General features: G+C 36.5%; 1 protein-coding gene across 1 annotated transcript in view; it reads right to left on the reverse strand.

The window, feature by feature from the left end:
- The window catches only part of Lrp1b (LDL receptor related protein 1B), a 2,037,254-nt gene that overhangs the window by 338,627 nt on the left and 1,675,900 nt on the right, over positions 1 to 22,727 (reverse strand). The window contains exons 44-46 of the mRNA XM_060390094.1: positions 6,094 to 6,286; positions 5,502 to 5,627; positions 82 to 210 (exon numbers count right to left, since the gene is read on the reverse strand). Of these exons, the coding sequence (XP_060246077.1) occupies positions 82 to 210; positions 5,502 to 5,627; positions 6,094 to 6,286 (448 nt within the window). The remainder of the gene's footprint in view (positions 1 to 81; positions 211 to 5,501; positions 5,628 to 6,093; positions 6,287 to 22,727) is intronic.

A 22,727-nucleotide genomic window follows, 5' to 3' on the forward strand; every position in this document is an offset into this window, starting at 1 on the left:
CAGACAGACAAACAGACCAAAAACTATAGACCCCAACATAAATATCTTCCTGCAACGATAAAGTCCTTTTCAAACACTTACCACAGTAGAGCAGCTTTTCATCGGATTTGTCCTTACAGTGAGGGGTCCCGTCACAGGTGAGGAGATAGTCAACACACTCTCCGTTTCCACACTCAAACTCAGAGTAAATGTTGCAAGAAGAGTTTTTAGCTGAAAGATTGAAGGTTAAGTATTTGTATAGCCAAAACGATTTTATATTATTTAGCATTGTACTTCCTTAAGTTAATTATAACACTAAAGTAAAATGTAAACATATAAAATGAAGTGAATAACAGTAGTTCACATTTCACTAAAAATTAGCAGAAGCACTTTATGTCATTCCTGATTTACCTTTGCAAGTTTTCCGAGAGTTGTTGGAAAAGTGCTTTTTGAGTTGCATCACTATCTTTTTTATTTTGTCCCTGTTTGCATTTTCTGTTAATCATTTGTTGATTGAGTGTGTGCAGAGGAATGTAGTGGTTGAATTTGATAACTGGCATGTAGGGCAGCAGTCTGTCTTAAAATAATTGCTGTTTTGTTTTGTTTTGTTTTCTTAAAGGCCAATTACCAAGGTGTGGTTGGTCATACCTGTAACACCCAGAATACTGAAGACTGAGGCAGGAGGATTACAAGTTTATGGCCATTGTGGGTCATAATGAGTTCAAGGTCAGCCTAAAATGGAGAGTGAGATTTGTCTCAAAACCCCAAACAAAATAGTCAGTTAAATAATCTTTTTGTATTCCAACAGTGCTTTGCTGTATCCTTATTATTACACATTCTTCCAAACAGTAAAACATTCCCATGAGGGGAGGGCCATTTTTTTTTCACATAATGAATTTACTAAAATTCATAGATTACACCTTCAAAATATCTTTATTTTACAAACAATCTATCTTGGTTATTATCTGGAATATTTTAATATGATATTTATTTATACAGTTACTAAACACATAATGTCTGATTTTGTCCTGCTATTAAAAAGAATGGAATACATTTTGTGTCTAAAACACTAGGTTTTGGGCAAAACAACTTGCCAAGCATTATTATGAACATGAAGTCACCCAAACCAAGACAGGGTCCTTACTTGATCTGCTTCTAACTTGATCTTCTCCTCAACTTTCCTCTGTTGAGATCTGGTAACCAGTTCCCTTATTCAGAACTAGAACTGAAAATACCATACCCAGCTGCTTCCTGCCTGCAGGCACTTGGAATCTTTTGGATAATTTAGTGTAAGAGGTAAAAAGATGATACTCCAGGCAGCCAGACACTTGATACTTAGATGATTGACACCTGATGCCTGACACCTAATACCACCACTACCACTGTCCCCACAGGACTCTCTGTTTTTCTCTGTGTCTCTCTGTCTCTCTCTGTCTCTATCACTATCTACATCTCTGACTCTCTCCTCTCTCTTTCTTTCTCAAGTGATTTACAATTTGCACTGAATTCCAAGTAGAGGCCAACACTAACAAAATAGAGAATATTGTTTCTACAGCTCAGTTTTGCCTCAAGAATGCCATGTTTCCTCTGCTTTTAAAGGTTTGTATTGAGGGGGGAAAAACTTTCTTTTTCTTTTTCTTTATTATTTATTACAATTTATTCACTTTGTATCCCAGCTGTTGCCCTCTCACTCACCTCCTCCCAGTCCCATCCTCCCTCCATCTTCTACCCCTAAGCCCCTCCCCTAGTTCACTGATGGGGGAGGTCCTCTTTCCCTATTATCTGACCCAAGCCTATCAGGTCCCATCAGGACTGGCTGAATTTTTTTCCTCTGTGGCCTGGTAAGGCTGCCCCTCCCCCCAGGGAGGTACTCCAAGAGCCAGCCACTGAGTCCAAGTCAGAGACAGCCTCTGCTCACCTTACTAGGGAGTGTTCATTGAGAATGAGCTGCCTATGGGCTACATCTGAGCACAGGGTCTAGGTCCTCTCCATGCATGGTCCTTGGTTGGAGCATCAGTTTCTGTAGGACCCCCTCGGCCCAGATATTTTGGCTCTTTTGTTCTCCTTGTAGAGCTCCTGTCCTCTCCAGGTCTTTCATTTTCCCTTCTTCCATAAGATTCCCTGCACTCTGCCTAAAGTTTGGCTATGAGTTTGCTTAGCATCTGCTTAGATATTCTGCTGGGTAGATTCTTTCAGTGGCCCTCTGTGGTAGGTCCCTGTCCTGTTTCCTCCCTTCTCCTGCTTCCTGTGTCTATACGGTTTGCCCTTTGAATAATGATTAGGCATCTTCCCTAGGGTCCTCCCTGTTGTTTAGCTTGCTGACAGCCTACAGATGGGGAAAGTATCTTCAACAAACCTGTATCTGACAGAGGGCTAATATCCAGAATATATAAAGAACTCAAGAAGTTAAACACCAACAAACCAAGTAATCCAATTAAATAATGGGGTACAGAGCTAAACAGAAAATTATCAAGAAAGGAATATCAAATGGCAGAGAAACACATGAAGAAATGCTCAATATCCTTAGTCATGAAGGAAATGCAATTCAAAACGACCATGAGATTTCACCTTACACCCATTAGAATGACTAAGATCAAAAACTCAAGTGACAACACATGCTGGAGAGGATGTGGAGAAAGGGGAACCCTCCTTCTTTTCTGGTGGGAATGCAAATTTGTACAACCGCTTTGGAAATCAATCTGGCACTTTCTCAGAAAATTAGGAATAGTGCTACATCAAGATCTAACTATGTACAGCTCATAAGCATATATCAGAAAGATGCACAATCATATAACAAGGACATTTGCTCAACTATGTTCATAACAGCTTTATTAGTAATAGCCAGAAGCTGGAAACACCCCAGGTGTCCTTCAACAGAGGAATGGATACAGAAATTGTGGCACATTTACACAGTGGAATACTACTCAGCTATTAAAAAGAAGGAAATCATGAAATTTTCAGGCAAATGGATGGAACTAGAAAAGACCATACTGAGTGAGTTATCCTAGAAGCAGAAAGAAAGGCAGGCCATATACTCACTTGTAAGTGGATATTAACTATGTAGTATAGGATAAGCATACTAAAATCTATAGTCCAAAGAGATACACTATTTTTCTCCCAAAGATGCTTTAAGTCAAAGTGTTTTATCAAAGCAGCAGAATGAAAGCAGAATACAAACTTAACGAAAAATGAATTTTGTACAAGGCAGATTCATGCCCACATTTGCATTTGAAACAAATCACCGAACGCTTTCGATTCTGGGTACCTTCAGGTTTGCCTCTCATTCTCTTACACAGATAGTGTTCTGTTAAAGTATTCTTGTCCTTCCTGTTTCTGTGATGGATCTTGAGGATAACAAGATCTACAACATTTGCAATGCTATGTGAGATGTAAATACCTAAATATTACGCCAACAATTAGGACAACAAATGTTTTTCTCCATTTACCCTCATGTATATGTGAGCAAATAAGCGAGGGTGCTAATACTCATGAACAATGCTAGGGGATATGCATAAGAAGTACTCTGGTTTCTCATCAATGGATTGACAAGAAAAAAGCAGAAGCTACTTTGTGGTTGTGCTCATGGACCACAGGATTTCAAAACCAACATGTAATTGATAGAAAAATGCCTCCACAGCAATTTGTCTTCCTTTAGGGCCCCAGTGCCACACTTCTGTTCCATAGCTGTGCAATGCTGCATGCTTAAAATATTGTTCTTGTTTGACTCATCACATCTCAGCAGCAGAGAGAAACAGGTAGCTTATTAGGAGCAATTACATATATATATACCTTTTTTTGCATGAACCAGCCTTTACTGTACACTGTACACCCTGCTTGCTCTTTTTATCAAAGTCACCACCTGAACTCTGCCCTACAGTGTGAGCTGTGATCAAAACACGATGATTCCAATGCAGGACTGATGATCCTGGTCTGCACATGGCATCAGGTCCTGATCATTGGGACTCAATGAAAAGGCAAACTGAAATGTAACTCAGTTGCATGATCTGTTCAGAGATGTGTAGACCACATAGAGACCCGAGGATTGAGGCACACTGTATTGAAATTGCTAATCTACATTAACATTCACTAAATGGTTGCGGCATTCTCTCCTTTGTTCTGACACAGTCTTACATAAAGCCGATGTGCCCTTGGCTGTGGCGCCAGTTTGCAAAACAAAAAGGCACATTGCAAATGTGAGAATTTATCCTCCCGGGAAATAAGGCACAAGGTTGTCTGACGATAAAGATGAAATATACTTATTTTAATGATGTAAACATCCATTTTGTTAATTTCCTAACATGAAAGATAAGAGAAAAAGAATACAAATGAGAGAAAAAAATGTGCCAAAACTGGCGCATTTTGAAAAGGAGTTCACCAATTTCCAACAAGATGTTTCATTTTCCACCTTTCTCACATACAAAGAGTTTCAGTGTTAAAGAGAAATTAACCTTTTTATGTTGCTTGCTAATTTTTCATGGCAATATTGAAACACTTGAACCATTATTTATTTTGGAAATGTAGCTGTTAATAAGGGGGTATTGTAATGGTACTAATTAAAGACTGCAATGCCTTTGGGAAGAATAAACATTGTGCAAGGCTGGAATGTTACATTCTTAATTAACAGTTTGGAAATGATTACAAATAAGCTTCATGAGACATGCTCTCTCATTTACATACTGCCATAGACTATGAAGGAGGTTACTGTATGCCTACTGAGCTACATGGATTCTGGTTTATTTCCACTGTAATTAATTTTATAATTGCTAGAGTCTCAGAGTCACAGCTACAGTTTGACAGATGATCTTGTATGCAGGAACTTCTGAAGCTGGTCCTGACACAGGCCTCAATTACAGGAACCCATGAATAACATTATCTTGAATACTACTACGTATTACATGAAGTTGTAATGGAAGTTTTGAAAATTCAGTTATGTTATGTAAACCTGTTTTTGTTTTAATCCCAAGTTTGGGATTTTCATTTGCCCACAGCTGATAATTACCTAGTGCAGGGCATGGTCTTTGCCAGCTAGAGTTAGTTGAATTTGGAGGACTCTGAGGGGTATAAATATGAGAGCCCAGAGACAGAATGTGTGACATCTTGGAGGAAACAGATAGAAAGAAGGCTTCGAGGACAGGGATGGAGAAAGAAGACAGCTGGTTCCCTGGACTGCTGGTTATCCTGATGATGTGATTGGTTTTGTCATCAAAGAACCTAATGACCCTAATCAGCAGGAACTAAATCTAAAAGAGGTCTACTTCTCCTCTCCCCACTAACCTGCTTTCTCTCTTACCTTGGGTTGGGGGTAGTTAATAGAAGAGGGGTAGATACATTAAGAAATTCCAGATAAAATAGAGTTTTGAAAACTAGCACCTACGTGAAGCTATAATAAAGTACTACAGTGAGCTAGATTTAATAAATAGATGTAAAAGAACAGAAACTATTGGAGGACAAGACAACTTTATAAACGCAGTAACATAATTTCAATATATTTTAATCGTATTACATAGATTATCCTTACTTACTCACACATCTGTTGTTAGCTAGCAATATTCGATCCCCTCTACAGGAGCAATTCACTCTTCCGTCTGGAGTTAAAAGGCAGAGGTCATGGCAGCCTCCATTCAGCAATGCACACGGAGATAGTTCACCTGCAGTGAAGGAAACTATGAGTCACATTTGTAATGAATACGCAGTACCCATTAATTACAGGTAACAAGAAAATAGTTAAACTGACTCAAACTCCAAAACACTCAAGACTTTTGAGGATGTCATGGCATTTTAAGAAATTTACTACTGAAAACCACAATTCTATAAATATTACAATTTCCTACTAAGGAAATCGTTATCATAGAAAAAGAAGTTAGCCCTTATTTTCAAAGATATGAGGAATAAAGGGGAGTGGAGTAGAATTTTACAAATAATTAAAACTGAAATTGGTATGAACTGAGTTCTATGTTAGTTACTTAAACATTTCAGACAGTTTTGATACATTGAACAGTAAAATTCTGAATATTATCTCCCAGCTCATAAGATCACAAAATTGATAATACCATAAACATGAAAAAAGTGACAGTTTATATTAATTAGGAAATATTATTTCCTAATACAACTTACAGCTATTGGTATCATTAGCAACAGCTATGATTCCCATTGGCTGATGTGGGATATCAGAACGAAGAATTTTTGTTTCTCCTCCTGTGTACTTATTGGAACGCAAAATAGCTCTTCGTCCCCAGTCTGACCAGAAGATATAATTGTCATAAACTGCCAGACTAAGGAAAGTTCCTGGTCCAGATTTGACAATCACCTGAAATAAATAAAAATATAGTTTACACAACATGTAAATATTAGGATATCCCTTTTTGCTTCAGAAAGTGAGAGATGAAAATAAGTTAGTTATCATCAGTGGGAACCATCATATCAAAATTTCATTGATCATCTCATAATAGTATGTTACATACTTTTTTTTAACTAAGTCTTCATCAGAATATGATTAGAAATAAAACAGGGGCAAAGGATGAATGAGAAAATTCATGACTGAACTGTGGTCCAAAATGTATAATAAAGCAAGAAAATGACAATAATAGAGCATTTCATCTGAAAGAAAAAGAAGTCAGTATATTTACTTGAAAATTACAAAACTTTATACATACAGTTTATAAGATAAAGTATTGATAGAAGTTTAAAATAATACCTGAATTGATAATAATTCAAGAATTATTTTTTTTACATTTATGTCAACTAAATGGAAGTTAATATTTAAAATTAGTTTTGCAATGATATCAGCAAGTATAAAATATAGATAAATATAAAAAATGCATATGAGATACTGAAAACCAAAAAATGTTAACAAAAGTTAGCAAATGGTAAGTGAATGATAAATCTTATTCAGAATCTGCAAAATGCAATCCAGTTAAAGTGTCATTTTCTTCAGGAAATTATATGCAAATCCCAATGAATTCCTTCAGACATTTTGTAGAAGTTGATAAGCCACCTTTAATTTATGAAGAAAGGCAAAGCATCTGGAAAACTAAAACAAGACAAAACAAAACATGCATGCAAACAAAACCTTGTTTTTGAAGAACTAACATTATTATACTTTAAGATGTCACCTGATAAAACTTTTCAACTTGTTACAGTATTGGCAGCTGATAGGGAAAGACATCCATGGAAGACTAAAACAATAAGTGCCACACATGTCCACATATGTTTCTAACTAATCTTTGAAAAAAGCACAAAGCCTAGTTAAGGGAATAAAATATTTTTAACGAGTAGCCTATAAATAATAAGACATGCATAGATTTGTGTACTATGTACCAAATCTATCTGAAAATGAGCCATATGACTTAAGGTTACACACTTTTACTAAAAATAAGCAAATATTCTTTATGACCCTAGATCTCATAATGGCTATTTTTTACTGTAGTATTCAAATGCTAAATCTATTAATATTTTGAAAAATTCAATGCAATTTAAAGTGTTGCTCTTCAAATTAATTTGATGAAATAATGAAAAGATCAAGGTAAATTAGGAGAAAATATTTTCATAACATGAGTCCAACAAAAGTTTGTGAAAAGTCTTAGAAGTCAATAATGCAACAAACAATTGCTGTTAAGAGCATGGGGAAAGGGTAATGACCCTTTGCTATGGTGGGACTGCAAACAGCTGCAGCCACTCTGGAGATCAATATGGAGAATTCCCCCAAATCCAAAATAAATCTTCCATATCGTTTGGCTATAGTACTCCTCAGCATCTGCCCAAAGTGCTGGACAGTCCACTCCACAGATACTTGGTCAGCTATGTTCATTGCTACTCTATTCACATTGGGTAAAAAATGGAAACAACCTGAGTCTCCTTCAACTAACAGGTGAATAATGAAAATAGAAGAGAATTCCTCATTTTGTATAATCCAAATACATGCTGAATACACCAATGGATTTGGTAAGCACATTGACTTATTATGACTTTTATTCTGTAAGTAATAAAATCTTACGTAGCTAGTTTCACAGTGGAACATGTCATTCAGACAGACCAACAAAAGTTTCTGTCTCAAGGCCAAAATCACTCATATTTGATTAAAAAATATCTTCCCTCCTTTGGTGCAAGACGGGTGTTTCATTTCAATATCAATAAAGAGTAAAAGTTAAAAAAAAAGAAAAGATATCCTTCCAGTGAGTTTCTTGGGTGTGAAATTCATTCTACAAACAACACCAATGGACTAATTCAATATTTTATGAATCTTTTTTTTTTATGAATTAGTGCCCAGCTATACAAAACCAATCTTCCTTGCACCCATTCATCTTCTGTTTGCCCAGAGTAAGGTTCCCATAGCCATGGGAACACTCAAGAGAACACAGACTAAACTCTCATTGTCATCCTCTCTACCAGGATTGAAAGGCTTTGAACCTGGAGTTTTATCTTTTCCAGAACCCATACTCTTAGAATATTTTTAGCATTTAATAATTACTGTTATAGATTTGTGTATAAATGAGTCATCACTACTAAGGCCTTCTGGGTTTAGTTATTGTTTTTAACATGTATATCTAATTAGAAGGGGAAGTTGTATGTGTACAGAGACAAATTATTTTCTTTTTAAAATAATGTCAGCAACATGAATGCCTTCCTGAAGAACTAAATTCAGCACCCGCTCAATCTCATATAACTTTAATGAATATTTCAACAATGGTACTCCCTAGACCACTGCCTAAATACAACTCTCCTAGCTTTTCAGTATTTTAAAGAAGAGTGAAGAGTTAGTCAGAGGAGTATATTAAATCAAAACCTCCTATGTCCATGCCATACTGGAATGCCAATCTTAATATTTCAAGACAGGTTCACAGACCTTTAAACAAAACTCCAGTGTTATTTTAGACACTATATTGTAAGATGTTAAAGCTATTCTGAAAAAGGATTCTTTCATATATATATATATTTTACAGTAGATGTAATTAAAATACAATGTTAAGAGTCATAAAAATGATTTTGTGCTGTATTAACTAGAAAGGACAATTTAAGATTATTTGCATAGTGTAATATTTTATATGTTGTTACTATAATGAAATACCCAAGTAGACTAACTTCACAAAAGAAGGAAGTTTACTATCTCGCATTTTTGTAAACTGGATAAATTGTTGGGTTCAATCAAGTGATGATTCACACTGAATAACAGATAACATCACAGTTAGCAGAAGACGTGGAAGCAAAGGATCATATATGTCAGAGAGTAGAGAGACTAGAACTCCACAGTCCACAATTTGATTTGAGGACCCCTCTGACTCCGCACTGGTCAAAATCATGAAGGTACTACATCATCAGCAACACACTATGGACCAAGATTTCAATAGAGAGTGAGGACACTAACACTTGCTAGAGCATCTAGAGTCAGATAGTTTGAGTTCTTAAGTAGTAGAACATTACAAATATCTTAGGTCTGGTAATTCTACTTCTCTTTGTTCTAATTTCTTCATTATTAAAATAATAGAAATAATACTTATTACAAAATTTTGGAAACTGGCATCAATAATGTAAAGGTGGGAACTGAAGCAGAGGCCAAGGGGGAACACAGTTTCCCGGCTTAATCTCCACAGTTTTCTCAGCTTTATTTCTTATTTATTTATTTATTATTTGTCAAGGAATGACACCACTGTCAGTGTGATGGGCTCTCCAACTCCCACAGACTTGCCTATAGGAAAATCTGATGGAACCATTTTTTCCATTGAGGTTCTTCCCAGATGATCCTAGCTTATTGTCAACTTGACAAAAACAAACAACAACAACAAAAAACCCAAACAACAACAAAATAGCAGAGAAAGAATACTATGTAGACTAGCTATAATTATAACCATCTGATTTAGTTAGATACTTTGCCTCAACAAATAAAATAATGGAGATTCACAGAGGAGGACTGACACCTTCAAAGACAATTATAGGGGTCTAGGTTCACAAGGAAAATTAAAACAGTGTGTTTCCTGAGACACTGTGTGGAGATGTGACAGGAAGTTATGTTGGCGAGTGTCAAATTGGATCAATAAGGGGAAGAGGAAGACCCAGGGTTCCTGTATAATACTTAAGCCAGAGTCCACTACAGGATTCCCAGCCTTGGGCCCTGCCTCATTTGAAAACTGAATAAAGCTGTTACTTTCACTTTCTTGTTTCTTGGTCTTATTTCACCCTGGCACCAATTAAATCTCAAGGATTGATCTCAGCCATCCCCTAGAATGACACCACCATCCCCTAGAATGACACCACCACCTGCTACATAAAACAGGCAAACACACACAAAGAAAGAAAAGAAAGTCAGAAGCAAGAAGGTCACATGATCCCCTGAAACCAAGAGAAATTTTCTTATGCCAGCCTCTGTTGGAAATCAGAGACACTCCTGTAGTCTGTGGTCGAAGGAAAGTGATGTCACACAATGACACAGCAGAATTTGAACAGACTGCTTGGAGAACACTCCTGCCCAGTGTTAGGCCTTACATGTCAACATTAGTCCATTTCTTTAAACTCAATATAAAACTTGCCTTTTTATTTTCAGAGGCTCCCATATCACACAAAAGTTACAGTAAAGAAATTTGTATATGTTTTCTTCTCTAGTAGTAGGAATTTTGGTTTCTTTAAAAACTTAGTTTTCTTATAAAACATATTTTTGTTTGTTTGTTTGTTTTGTTTGTGCGATATGGAAATGCTTTTATTGTCCGTAGCAGAGGACTCTTTGCCTCATGCAAGCTCATAGAGAAGGGTGATCTTTGCCAGGTGCATACTTTAATTCTGGGGACTCTGAGAGGCAATAAATGCCAGAGCCCAAAGAGGGAAGGAGGTGGTCAAAGAAAGAAGTTGGCTAGTTTTCCTGGGTGTTGTTGTGGAGGTTTGACAAGAAGAAGTTAGAGATATCCTGAAATGAAAATTGGGCTTGCCCTCAGGAATTAAAAGACCCTAACCAGAAGGAAGTAGTCAAAAGACAACTATGCCACCACTCCCCACACACCTTCTTTCTCTCCTACCTGGTGTTGGAAGGGATTAGGACTGATAAGGGTTGGAAGGGAGGTAGAGGCATTAGAAACCCAAATAAAATAGATAAAAATGCATGCTACCAATCATTTGTAAGGGATTTCAGACATGAACCTGATTATGGTGGAGAGAAGATTTATCTTTCCCTGGGAATGTGTTACATCATACCATGTAAACACTACAGTTGCTAATCAAAGTAAACAAAACACAGATACATTTGCTTTGTTTGCTTTGTTTGTTTTTAAGAAAATAGTGCTATGTCCCCAAAAGACCACCACCAGGAGTTAAGTCCCCTGCGAAACACATGAAGATCTTTTATTACAAGCTGCAGCTTGGGCTCACACCCCCACCGCCAAAGCGGTGAGAGCCTAGAGCCTCCTGCTCAGGTTAGTTGGGTGATTTAAAGATTCTGGTTCCTCCCAGCGCCCCCAAAGCAGGGGATTCCTGCCTGGCAAGCTTCTATTGGTCAAAACACAACAGGGATATTGCATTTTTAATTGATTGGCTATAGGAAGGTTCCCCAAACCATTAATGATCTGGTGTCCCTTCTTAGGGGGATGGGATGGTTTTCTAGCAACTGTATTTCTAGTGGGCAGGAAAGAATGCAGTAAGGCTAGTTCTTCTCCGAAGGTGGCTGGACACATCTCCTTTTGGCTAGGTTCAGGCTTGTGCTTTAAACTGATTTTTAAGTCTTTGGTCTCTCAGTAGCATGTTGAGAAAATGACAAAATGATACGTGCCCTGGCTTTGATGCCCCCATCACATACACACACATTGGGATAATAAACCAATGTTTGCCTAGCAAAGCCCTGGTCTACTAGTTGATAACTAGATAAGGAAAAAATACTTACATGACAATTTTATTCCACTTTTTGAAAATTAAATTTGCAAATAAATGTACAGAACTTGTAAAAATTATACTGAGTGAGGTCTTCACATTCAGAACAACAAATATCATCTCCTCTTTCATATGGGTATTCTAGCTTATTATTATTAATTCTATCTAGAGTTAGATAAGCCTCTTTTATCTAAACATAAATGTTTCTGTCTGTCTCAGATTTTTTTTCTCTCTCTCAAAGAGGAAGCTTCAAAGTAGATATCCTAAAGTAGATAGACTAATCGAATCTCCAAAGATCTTATCAATAAAATAAATGGCTTGATCTTAGATATCTTTGATAATGAACATTTAAAGAAACAAATTCTTGATATTTTCTATTTTATTTACCCATTTCTTAAATAATTGAAGCTATACATGAGCTTTTCCATTCAACCATGATAATATATTTTGATTTTTAGGCTTCAGTGAAGACAAAACTAATCTAAAGGCAAAGCTGACAGTTCACAATTTGAGAGTCAGACTGGGGAATCGGGTTACTGTCTTCATGTGTTGCAGCTACTTCCCTGTCAAAAAGTGTCATATTACTGATTTAAATCTATAGAACAAGGTATTACTTGGAAAAATTGAATAGGTTACTTTATTGCCAATATTCATTTAGTCTGTTTATATTTATGACATGTATTCTTTTGCAGTTCATTCATATGTACAATGTAGGTACAATGTGTTTGTTCTGTTTATTCTCACTTCACACATATATTTTTAACCCCCTAACTCCCGTACCCCTGTTTTCTTCTCCATATAGGTTTCCTTTCCACATAGATGCCTTTTCTTGTTTCATGATCTACTTATTTCAGCCAAGTCTTCTTCTGTGACCAAAGGGGTGAAATTGTTCACTGAAGCCTAGAAGGCTCATTATTGGTACACAATTGAAAATAATGCCTTCAGAACCCATTAGTAGGCAAAAGTTTGTCAGGGAGTAGTGTGGCTCCATTAGCCTCTCTCTAATCCATGATTGACTGTTAAAAGCCCCAGCCCTGTAGGCAATTTCAACTGCTGTCAGACCATGTTAGCAACTGTTGTGTCATGACCCCTAGCATTTCTGTCTTCTTCATATCTTCTAACTCTTACATTATTTCTCCTGCCTTTCCTGTGATGAAGCCTGAGTCTTGGCAGACATGACATAAATTTTCTGTTCATGGCTAAGCCACCTTGACTTGTCCTGGGTCTCTGTATTCTCTATTGTATATACCAAAAGGAGCTTTGCTGATGGAGGATGAGAATAACTCATGGCTGCCTGGCCTTGGTATTCACATGAAAATGGAATTTTAATTTTTACATTTTTTTTTTTACTTAAAAAAAAATCTTATGTGTATGAGTGTTTTGCTTTCATGTATGTTATGTGTATTGTGTGTGCTGTGGCCATGGAGGTCAGAAGAGAACATCCTTTAACTTAGAACTGGAAATAAAAATAGTTGTAAGCAGCCATGTTAAAAACAGACCCCAGGTCCTTTGTTAGAGTAGCAAGGGCTATCACTCACTGAGTTACCTCTTCAGCCCCGGGAATACTTTTTGCTAAAGAGATTTTAAGAGAAATTTGTTTCATCATCACAGTATTTAAAAAAAAATCAGTTGTTTATTATTATTAAGGGGAGTGCTTTTTTAAATTAAGTATAGAAGAATTACTCAAAACCAAACAGTTAGATGAGGACTGAAAATGTTTTGACCATTTGTATATGCATTTAGGGTAAGTGAATTTTAAATAAGAAAATTTTGCATAATCTATTTTTATTAAACAGCTTTGGAAGAAGAGAAAGGTATATGACTTGAATTGGAAAACTAGAATCTGGTTTTGTCATTTTTCTTGTGTGAAATAATTTCTTGTGTGCAATAATTTTTCTTGTGTGCAATAATTCTGAGGCCTCTTTGTTAATAAAATTCTAAAACCAAGTGATAGAAAGACAGGAGCAGAGTTAAATACTGTAGAGAAAATACGCTAACAACTCCTCAGACAGTAGAGCTGCAATATAGCATTCCACATTATTGAAGGAGATTGAATAAAAGTGATTTTGAAATGGGACTGAATTTAAAGAAATTAGAGTTTGGGTTATATAAACATTTAGTAAATTTGTTAATCTGTCAGTTCTGATGCTGTGAAAGACATAAGCATATTTGCTTATATTTCTGACAGAACATGGCCATACTTAAGAACCCTGATAGGTACTTAATAGCACCTCTCTCTGGAACCACTCTTGATCTTCATTTCCGAGTTTATCTAACAACAAGAACTTCTTATAAAAATATGGCTTAATTATTTTTAAAATCAAGCCTCCAAGTAGACAGAGAAGTTCACTCTGTCTGATAACTACTGCAGATAGAAGCAGGATTTTCAGTGGCTTGTGTGTGACCGATGTTGAAGATTTAGTTTAACGTAGAGGCATTTAAAGTAAATGTTTCAGAAGTACTGTTATCCTGAAAGAATTGGCTATTCAGTTTTTAAAGTTATGTCCTTAAAATATCACTAACATAATTTATCTGAAATACAAGAAGTTGATATTATAATAGGGTTTAGTGTTTTATTTTCAATGAAAAAACTGAACAGAAATGCTATAGTTTTTGTTTGTGTGTTAGCCTCAGGCTTTATATTGGAAAAAGTACCCAGAAGAAATTTACAGAGAGGAAAGAGACTGGAGCTAAGTCAGTGCACACCTTGGCATGGCTACTTAATTATGTTCATTAAACCTTAGGTCACAAATATTTTGCTTTCTTCTAGATGCCTTTTTTCTGCTGGTCTGAACAATTATTACACAATTGTTTAAGTGGTTCATTGAGGGTGAGTATAGCCAAACCTGGTTTGTCAGAACAGTTAGGGCTTAGGTTTAAACATTATTTACTCTGGTTACAGAACTATGTGAAGAGAAGGCCATTACTAAGAGACAAGGAAGAGAGTAGATCCTCAATGCAAACCTATCACAAAAGGCATTCCACTAAACAGAGTATAATATGGTAGGAGAACAGAACAGGAAATGAGAGAATCAATCAAAGTGACATCCTGATGCAACTCAGCTGCCTCATTTACATGGCAGGAAGTGCAAGAAAGGAAATGCCTTGCTTATTGGCTCACCCTAATTATCCATAACTGAAAACAAACCAATGAAGACCATACTCATTTACATAGCAGGAATTTAATTGTGGAAAATTGCATATGGAGTGGCTGATCCTAATTTGATGAGGAATTCTGCAAAATGGGGCTATCACATAGATCACTACAACGTCCACTGCTCTTTACAGTATAAAAAAAAACTGATAATGTAAAGATACTTAAAAATAAAGATTGAAAATTCTTTCTGTTATTTTCTTACTAAATTGGTCAAAATTATATTACATTTAGGGAACATATCCACTTAATAGTTATAATTTCAAATAAATGAGAATAGTGCTATTTTAACATACATTTTGCTAATGGGAAATTATTGATTTATATGTTTTAATTGTGGCAGAATATATGTATTTTAAAAGAATATACAGCCATATGAAATTACACATAATTTAAAAAACTAATAACTAAGGAAACTGTAAGCAACAATGAGTGATAGATTTTAGTACTTTAAAGAAAGAAGTATTTATAAGGATTATGGTTGTTATTGAAGTTATGTACAGAGCTTGAACTCTAACAACTCCAAGAAGCCATTGTTTTTTTTCATAGTATTTAATGAGCCAATCAAATAAGTAATCATGAAAACAGAAATAGTTATCCAGTGTGGCCACATCAGGAACAGAGAGATCATGCTACCCCAAAGTTCCTTATGAGGGTCATAACATAAACATAGGTTAAATAGAAGAAAGCTGAATGCATAGCTAATAAATCCTAGGGTGTGGTTTCACCCATGATCATTGTCTAGGCTATAGTCTTTCCTGTAATGTTATTCTAGTTTCATTCTGATGCTCTGGCAAATCCTGTATTAAAAACAACTTAGGTAGACAAAGGATTTATTTGGTTTACTTTTCCAGGTCACTAAAAGAAGCCAGGGCAAGAACTCAAGCAGAAACTCAGAGGCAGAAACCATGGAGGAATGTTGCTTACTGGCTTGCTCACAGGTTCTCACTTAGTTAGCTTCTGTGCACAGCCTAGGATGACCCCGACAGAAAATCCAGCCACCAGAAAACAACAATCACAATTCTTCAGACATGCTTACAGACCAACCTGATAAAGACAATCACTCAACTATTTTTCCTCAGGTGACTCTAGGCTGTGATCAAGTCTAGAAAAAAATATTATCTGACAAGTTGTCAGCATGTTTCTTAGAGACATGGTCCTGGCTCTGACTGACTAACACCTTTTTCAGATTAAGATTTCCAGTGAATTTCCAAGTTTTGGGATTTCCTGTGTCAATGATTTGATATTTAAAGGAGCATATATATCTTTAGAATATCTTTGTCCAATCTTAAAAGTCTGGGCACAGGGGTCCTTTCTGAAACAGATACTCCAGCCAAGGACCACTCATGGAGATAGCCTGAAACCCCTGCACAGAGGTAGCCTATGGCAGTTCAGTGTCCAATGGGCTCCATAATAATGGGGACAGGGACAGTCTCTGACATGAACTGATTGGCCTGCTCTTTGATCACCTCCCCCTGAGAGGGGAGAAGCCACTCCTAATGAGACCTGATAGACTAGGATCAGAGGGAAAGAGAGAACCTCCCCTATCAGTGGACTTGGGGAGGGACATGGATGGAGAAGGGCGAAGGAGGGTGGGATTGGGAGGGGAGGATGAAGGGAGCTATGGGGGGGGATACAAAGTGAATAAACTGTAATTAATAAAAATAAAAATAATTAAAATAAAAAATAATATCTTTGTCCCTGCAAGGGTAATTATAGGACCAGAGGCTAATGCACAATTTTCATTTAATAATTGAGAATAGGAGATAGAAAATAGTCAGACAGTTTAGGGACAGAAATCATGACTCTTTTCCAAAGCCAAAATATATTCAGTTTTGTTCAGACCCAAAATACCATGAGGGCCCTTGGCTCTTAACTCTGATTTATCATCCCTCTTCTCTTTTGTATAGGCTAAATGAGTCCCAGGAGCCCAACTTTCTGGAAGCTTTATGTGAGGAGGAAGTGCCTGAGGCCAACTGGCTCATCTACTCAAACCTCACCTCAAGTTTCTGCCATAAATCCTAGTGAAAGCCCTAGACTAGGAGCTCTGGTAGCCTGCTCTCTGGGACTAGCTCCTCCTAGATAAGAACCCTCTTCTTTTTCTCCAGTTTCCACTTATAATCACAAAATGAAACTCCTCTCTAACCTTATGTCATTGCTCGTAAAATTTATTTTTCACATTTAGAAGAAAAAGAAACTGGCCGTTACTGGCTTGTGATTTCTATGGTGGCCATTGCTTTGTCTAGCACCCTCTTTGAACCATGGAAAACCTGACATGGAAAGCTTCCAGAGTTCCTGAGAACTCTCATTCTCTCCCAGCTCTTGTTTCTAAATTAAAAGGTTTAAGACCTTAAATTCATTTTAAAACAAGAACAGTAAAGGAAGCATCAAAGTTTGTGAAATTGAAATTATCTCTTTGTTAGATTTGTTTAAATAGCTGAATACAAATAATTGGATTTTGTTTTTCATGTAGTTTTGTTAGATAGCTAGTCCTATTAGCAGGATTGAAGGGCATTGAGAATGGGCCCTCCCTGATAACCAGTACCTTCTAAAACCAAAAACTTATACTACACGGATGTGCTCAGAACCGTTCCCTCAAGGTCCTATTCCCCTCCCCTCCACTGAAAGAAACAAACCAAGAGACAGAAACTGAAGGATAGAGAACTTTATTCATGCGTGAATTTAGGATTGTTTATGAAGGAAATGTATTACATGTTTTCCAGAGCAAAGAGAATGAGAGTTTATATGAGATGAGTAAAAGACTCCTAAACTTTTCAGAATTCTTTGTCAAAGATCACATATGAGGACAAAAAAACTCTACCAAACATTAACCAAAATGGTCTGCTAATCATCTGTGAAGGGAGACACAAAAGGAGAGCCATGCCTGGTTTGGTACTTAATAAAAACATCCTGTGTTTAGTTAGAAACGTGTATTCCTTTTGCCACTGTCCTCTCTGACCCCGAGACTGTTCTTTCATCCACTCTACCATAAACTGTTTTTTACTTTATTCTCTGTGTCTATCATTTAAATTCTTTCCAGACACCACAAAGACCAGGGACATGAGTGGAGACTAGAGCCAAATGCTGATAACAGTTCTGGGTGGACTAGTTTGAATTTGATGGTCAACATGTAGGAGAAAGTTACCATTACAAAGAACAAAACAACAGAAGGAAATCTGAAAGTACAACACCAACTATATAGCCAAGCTGGTGTGGTTTTTCTAAGGCTCTCTGGAGACCCAGCTTTTGCTATGGAAATAATTACCCACACTAGTACTTCTCACTCCTGTGATTTTTCAAGCAGACATTTCAGCCTCGGAGCTGTGGGGCTGTAGAATTCTCATACTGGGAACCGTGTTGCCCAAGGACAGATTAGAGAGAAAATAATTAATTAAGCCTTACATTTTAAATTACTTTTCAATGAATACTCCTTGTGGCCTATGAATGAGTTTACTAATAATGGAAAAAGAAAAATGTGAGAAGAATGATTTTTTATTTTGTTGGTAATTTAAAATTCAATGCTGCACTCCTTCTACGTGTTAATATGCATTTATCTACATTTCAAACACTGACACTTTGCACCTACTTTTCTGTAATTGATTTAATTAAATATTTTAAAGTATAATATTTAACAGTTCCACAAAGTGCTATTATTCTCTATTCTAATTTGACATCAGTACAAGTCATTATTTCTTCATTTCCATAAATTTAAGCTATTTAATAAATTCTATTGTAAAGAAAAAAACATTTAGAGGCATACTGTTGGTGAAGCCATAGTGTATAGCCACAAAATGTCAAATTCCTTCATGTTATTTGATTATCTCCATGAGCTAGCCACAGTATTTTGATCATTCCATGCATTCTATTTAACATGACATAGAAGGTATAAAAAATACAAAACATAACTAAGTAACAAAAACTGATAAATTCTGAGCAACATATATAAGTGAAAGGAGTACTGAAGTAGGCAGTTATTATGTTTTCTACAAGAATTTATCATAGGCAATTAATTTGAATTATTAAGAATTCCAGTTTGGCAGTTTTCAGAAAGTTAACAAACCCCTGCAACTTCAATTGTTCAAGGTCATGTCACAAAGTAATACATGCGTTCTTCACATATTTCTGCATTCCTGGTATGTATGCATTTCTGTCATTTCTTTAGACATGTAGCATAATAAACTGTTCCCCCTTTAACTGGATTTTGATAACCAAATGGTCACTAATATCAGTCAGATGTTGATGCCAATTCTGGTACATTGGATAAAACAGTCATTAAATATACTATATTTCTCTATTTCAAGACATTAGGTAGAAGAGCAATAAATAAAGCATTCAGCATCCATAAACATTTAGAGGGTAGCAGTTGCCATTGTGGATATATGAAATGACAATTTTTCAAAGTACCTTTGGTAATATTGCCATACTACCTCATTTATCCTTCAACTTGTCACTTTGGTCCTAGTTGTCATTAGAAAAGTTACATTTGGGGTCCTGGGGATGTTTTCCTTAAACCATCCATTAGTGATCCCATATGGAATTGAAAACTATCTTGAATTACATGAACAGATTTCCTTGCACAGAAGGAGAAACTATGAACAAATTATGAAGGAATGAAATTTAAAAATCACTAATGTAATCTCTGAAGGCCTTTCCTGCTCAAACAGATTTATCATTCCTTAGGGGCAGGAACAGTGTATTCTATTACCTTATTTCTCAGCCTAGCACAGTCTATATAAACAAAAAAATGAATGCATGTACATTCTATGTTGTATATGTATTATATAAGGTATGTTTATGACAGTTTAAGGTGTATTTATGTCGGTCATGTCATAAGCAATGTTTAAACACTACTTACTTCAGTTTCAAATATTTCATTATTTGTTGCCTTCAGTATTCTATGAGAATTTCAAGAAGAAAGCAAAGGCATGAATGTTCTAACTCAGGAGGAAAGTTAAAAGGAGTCAAGTGAGTTGATTCAACCAAGCAGGAGGAGATATTAGAAAAATATCCCAAGAGTTTAAAAGCTTGATCTTCTTTTTTAAGACTGATACTCCAACTAAGGACCATTGATGGAGATAACCTAGCACCCCTGCAGGTGTAGCCCATGGAAGCTCAGTGTCCATGTGGGTTTCCTTAGTAAGGGGAATAGGGGCTATCTCTGCCATGAACTTAGTGGCTGGCTCTTTGAACACCTCCCCCTGAGGGGGGAGCAGCTTTACTAGACCATAGAGGAAGACAATGCAGCCAGTCCTGATGAAACCTGATAGGCTAGGGTCAGATGGAAGGGGAGGAGGACCTCCCCCATCAGTGGACTGGGGGAGGGGCATGGAAGGATTAGAGGGAGGAAAGGTGAGATTGGGAGGCGATGAAGGAGAGGGCTACAGCTGGGATATAAAATGATTAAATTGTAATTAATAAGAAATTAATTAATTAAAAATAAGAAAAATACTCCCAAGAATGAATCAGCTTGAACTTAGTACTCTGATCTCTTGCACTGCAGTCTTTTTGCTCAACCCATAGTATAAAAATATCTGATAAGTTTCCTCACTTCTAAAAATGACCCAAGAAAAAAACTTGCACCATATGAGCATTTGGGATGTTAAAGACATTGAATTTTGTCCTTAATCACTTGAATGTTGGAAACACTAGCTTTAGATAAGGTGTTGGATAATGACTCCAAACTTTTACTTTGCTTCAAAATATAGTATGACTATGATTTTTGCACAGTATGGATTGATTTCTCTAAATGATTTCTCCACTATTCTCTTTAGGAAATCATTTCTTTCCGCAATCAAAGGAAAAAATTTAAGGACTGTAGCTGATACAATTTCTCATAGTATAAGTCAGACTAAAAATGTCATTCAAAAGAAGAGATGCCTATTTCCAAGTGATGAGGCTTGAATGCATACGGATTCACAAAAGTTAACTATTCCATCAACAGGTAAGAGAGAGCCAACACACTCATTCTGGAAGTCCAATGATAGCACAAATGTTAAAGCATCAGTAAAGACCTTTTAAGGCAAAATTCAGTCTAGTCAAGAGAATAGAAGGACTATTTTGGTTAGAGAGCCAACATTCTGTTTGGGCTGAGTCAATAATGTAGTCAACCCTGGGAAGTTGGGCTCACCTTCAGCTGTGCTAAAGAGATAATATGCTTTTCATTTTCCAGAGTTCCTGCCTTACCCTTACAAATCACCACAGATTTCTCCTGGGCTGGATATGCTCAAGTCTCTGAAGCCGAGTCAATTAGACTTAATATCTTAAAAAAAATGGTTTTAAAATCGAAATATAAATAGATCATTGCTGTCCCTTTTTCTTCCTCAAACCTTTTCCAGGTACCTCTTCTTGCTCTCTTTCTCGCTCTCTCTCTCTCTCAAACTTATGGTCTCTATTTCTTTGTGTGTGAGTGAGTGTATGTGTGTGTGTGTGTGTATATTTCTAAATAAATAAAAAATGGTCTGTATAATGTTATTTGTATGCATCACACAAAAGAAGAGTCAGAATGATTGTAAGAATTGAGGAGTAGAAAGTTTGCTGTGAGAGTATATCTCCTAGGAATGTTGGAGAAGCTACACCTATGAAGTCTTACCAACATGGCTGCCTAAGTAAGATCTGAACATGGAAGGCCTAAATCTCATGGATCTTCAACCTTGGACAATAAGCTGCAGGCAACTGTGGAATGCTCAGAGCAGACGACAATCTTTCCCAGAAAAGAGTTCTACCTTTTTCCCATTCTTTTCTCTTGGATGCTGGCCTGAACCTAAATTATTTTTGCTAGTACTTTGGGCTCCTTTCTTTTTTTCTGTAAAGCTCGCTTCCCACTCTGTGGCTGCTGCTCAGGCCGGTGCCTGACCTCTATGTCGAGTTAAATTGTTTTTGTTTTCTCACTTCTTTCCTCCATTCTCCTGTAAGCAGCTGTCTGCCCTGGGGAATGTTCTTTTTAGTTAAAAAATTGTCCTTGGGTTTTTCTTTGAGTCCATTAGTAAATTAAATTATTTTATTAAGAATACTAAGACTCCAAAAGTGACCATTTTTCCTGGTGTCAAAAGCACATTTATTTTTTACTATGTAGGTCTGTGCTCAACTACTCCCTATTGAATAAATCATTCCTATGTCTTTCCCTGAACTTCCCCCAAGGAAGAGTTAGCCTACACTCATATCATATCATCCGTAATTCTTGGTTAGTTCAATTGATCACTTTTTTTTTCATTATAATATCATTACCTTAGAAATTATATCTACCTGGAAGGGATCATTATTAAAGTCAGACCTTCACTCTAAGACTTGAATATTAATTATATCATTTACTCACCTCATTAGGCTGCTACCAAGGAAACATATCAAACCCTAACTCTCTTTTTTATTTTTATTTTAATTTTTTACAATTTATTCATGTTATATTCAAACTGTAGCCCCTTTTTCATCTCCTCCAGGTCCCTCCTCCTCCCCCCCAATCCTCTTTCCCTAGTCCAATGAAAAAAGGAGTCCCCCTGCTCTGCCATCTGACCCTAGCTTATCAAGTCTTGTCAGGACTGCCAGGATCCTCTTCCCCTGTGGTCTGGGAAGGCCCTACTGTCAGGGAGAAGTTTTCAAAGAGCAAGTAACAAAGTTCATCTCAGAGACAGACAATGCTCTCCTTACTAGGGAACCCACATGGAGACTGAGCTACCTGTAGCTATGGGAAACATCTGATCAAAGGGTCTAGATCCTCTCCACGTATGGTTCTTAGTTGGTGCAACAGTCTCTGCAG

The sequence above is a fragment of the Meriones unguiculatus genome, chromosome 8, assembly GCF_030254825.1.
Source record: "Meriones unguiculatus strain TT.TT164.6M chromosome 8, Bangor_MerUng_6.1, whole genome shotgun sequence".
NCBI classification, from domain to species: Eukaryota; Metazoa; Chordata; class Mammalia; order Rodentia; family Muridae; genus Meriones; species Meriones unguiculatus.